Genomic DNA, 1402 nt, shown 5'->3' with positions numbered 1-1402 from the left:
GTCTCTCTCTCTCTCCCAGGACACAGGGGTTCTGTTAGTATGCAGCGCCCCCTTCAGACCGGGGGACGACTGCCACACATCTCTTGCACCCGCACAACTCACTAAGCTAAGCATCACATACAGTGGAGGCACTTTCTGCAACACATCTTTACTTACTTACTTTGATTTGTCCGTGCTGTATTTTCCTTTCACCACTAGATGGCGGTAAACAGGCAAAAACACAAAGGTGGTTCTGATGCCTCTCTTTTATATTTTTTGTAATTAATCATAAAACGTCGTTAAATCAAGTTTGATACGTCAAAAACAACAAATAATTGTTAAATATAAGATTTTTCATCATATAAAACACCTGGCATTTTGTATATATTTAAATATTTTCATTGTTTTTACTCAACTGTTAAAAAATGAATGTATCACAAGCGAAGCAAACTGATAAAATTAGCTCAAAGCTTGGAAATATTGATGTTTAAATAAAGATTTAAGCAAATTAATCAATTTGAAAAGGGAGTTTAGTTCAGCTACTGCCAGTAAAATGAACTCTTTGATTTTCCAACACAAAATAAATGTTATCATTGTATTTGTGTTGGATGCTGGATGGAAGAACAAAAAAAAACTTAATGGGAACATGTTTAATTTGACAAAAACATTAGCCACTGTTGATACAAGAACAGATTTGTCTTTTGAAATTTTCAGTGAGATTGTTCCTGTTAGGCAAAATATAAGAACAGGAGCTCAGTTTAAAATATCTATATGTTGTATTATGATGATAAAACATGCTGAGGCAGCATTTAAATGATGATTCTGTGTTTTAGTTTACAGAACACAAACTGTTTTTTTTTTATACATAAAAGTTTCAGAAAAGGTTGTGATATTTAAATTTATTTTTTTTAGGCTGTGGGGAAGATCAGGAAGCCGGTGAAAGTGTGGCTGGTGCTCCCCTGGGTCGTCACGATATTGTTGAACTTCGTTATCTGCAGAGAAACCGTGTCTCCGACCTGCAGCTCCAGGAGAGTTGAGCCGGAGATGACCAGGAACCCCGCAGACGTGTCGCACAGGGTCATGTGAGTGTCGCTGCCCTTCATCACTTTCAGGCACACCTGAAAGGTTAAACACACGCAGCTGGAGCGATTCATCTTAATTTAAACAGAGCAATATGAGGAAGCCAGAGAGAAACTCTTCGGACTCACTTTGCTTTTTGCTGAAATGTGGTAGCTGAAGAAATAGACGCCTTTGATTTTACTCACGAACGTCCCGTTTGTCAGAGTTTCTCCTTGAAACTGAGAGTCCAGGTCAGGCAAAATCTTGCTGTGGACGAATTTACATCCATCTGTTACTGAATATTTCACAGTATTAGCTTAATAAACAGACTCATTGCCCATGGGTATGGAGAGCCATTTCATTC

The 1402-nt window shown here is 38.0% G+C and overlaps 1 protein-coding gene across 1 annotated transcript in view; it reads right to left on the bottom strand.

Moving 5' to 3' along the window:
* Nucleotides 1-887: 887 nt before the first annotated feature.
* The window catches only part of c1qb (complement component 1, q subcomponent, B chain), a 3322-nt gene continuing 2807 nt past the window's right edge, over nt 888-1402 (bottom strand). The window contains exons 4-5 of the mRNA XM_014024436.1: nt 1188-1305; nt 888-1097 (exon numbers count right to left, since the gene is read on the bottom strand). Of these exons, the coding sequence (XP_013879890.1) occupies nt 888-1097; nt 1188-1305 (328 nt within the window). The remainder of the gene's footprint in view (nt 1098-1187; nt 1306-1402) is intronic.

This window comes from Austrofundulus limnaeus, unplaced genomic scaffold, assembly GCF_001266775.1.
Source record: "Austrofundulus limnaeus strain Quisiro unplaced genomic scaffold, Austrofundulus_limnaeus-1.0 Scaffold422, whole genome shotgun sequence".
Lineage (NCBI taxonomy): Eukaryota > Metazoa > Chordata > Actinopteri > Cyprinodontiformes > Rivulidae > Austrofundulus > Austrofundulus limnaeus.
The sequence above is the reverse complement of the archived record's forward strand: the minus strand, read 5'-3'. Positions and strand labels throughout refer to the sequence as shown.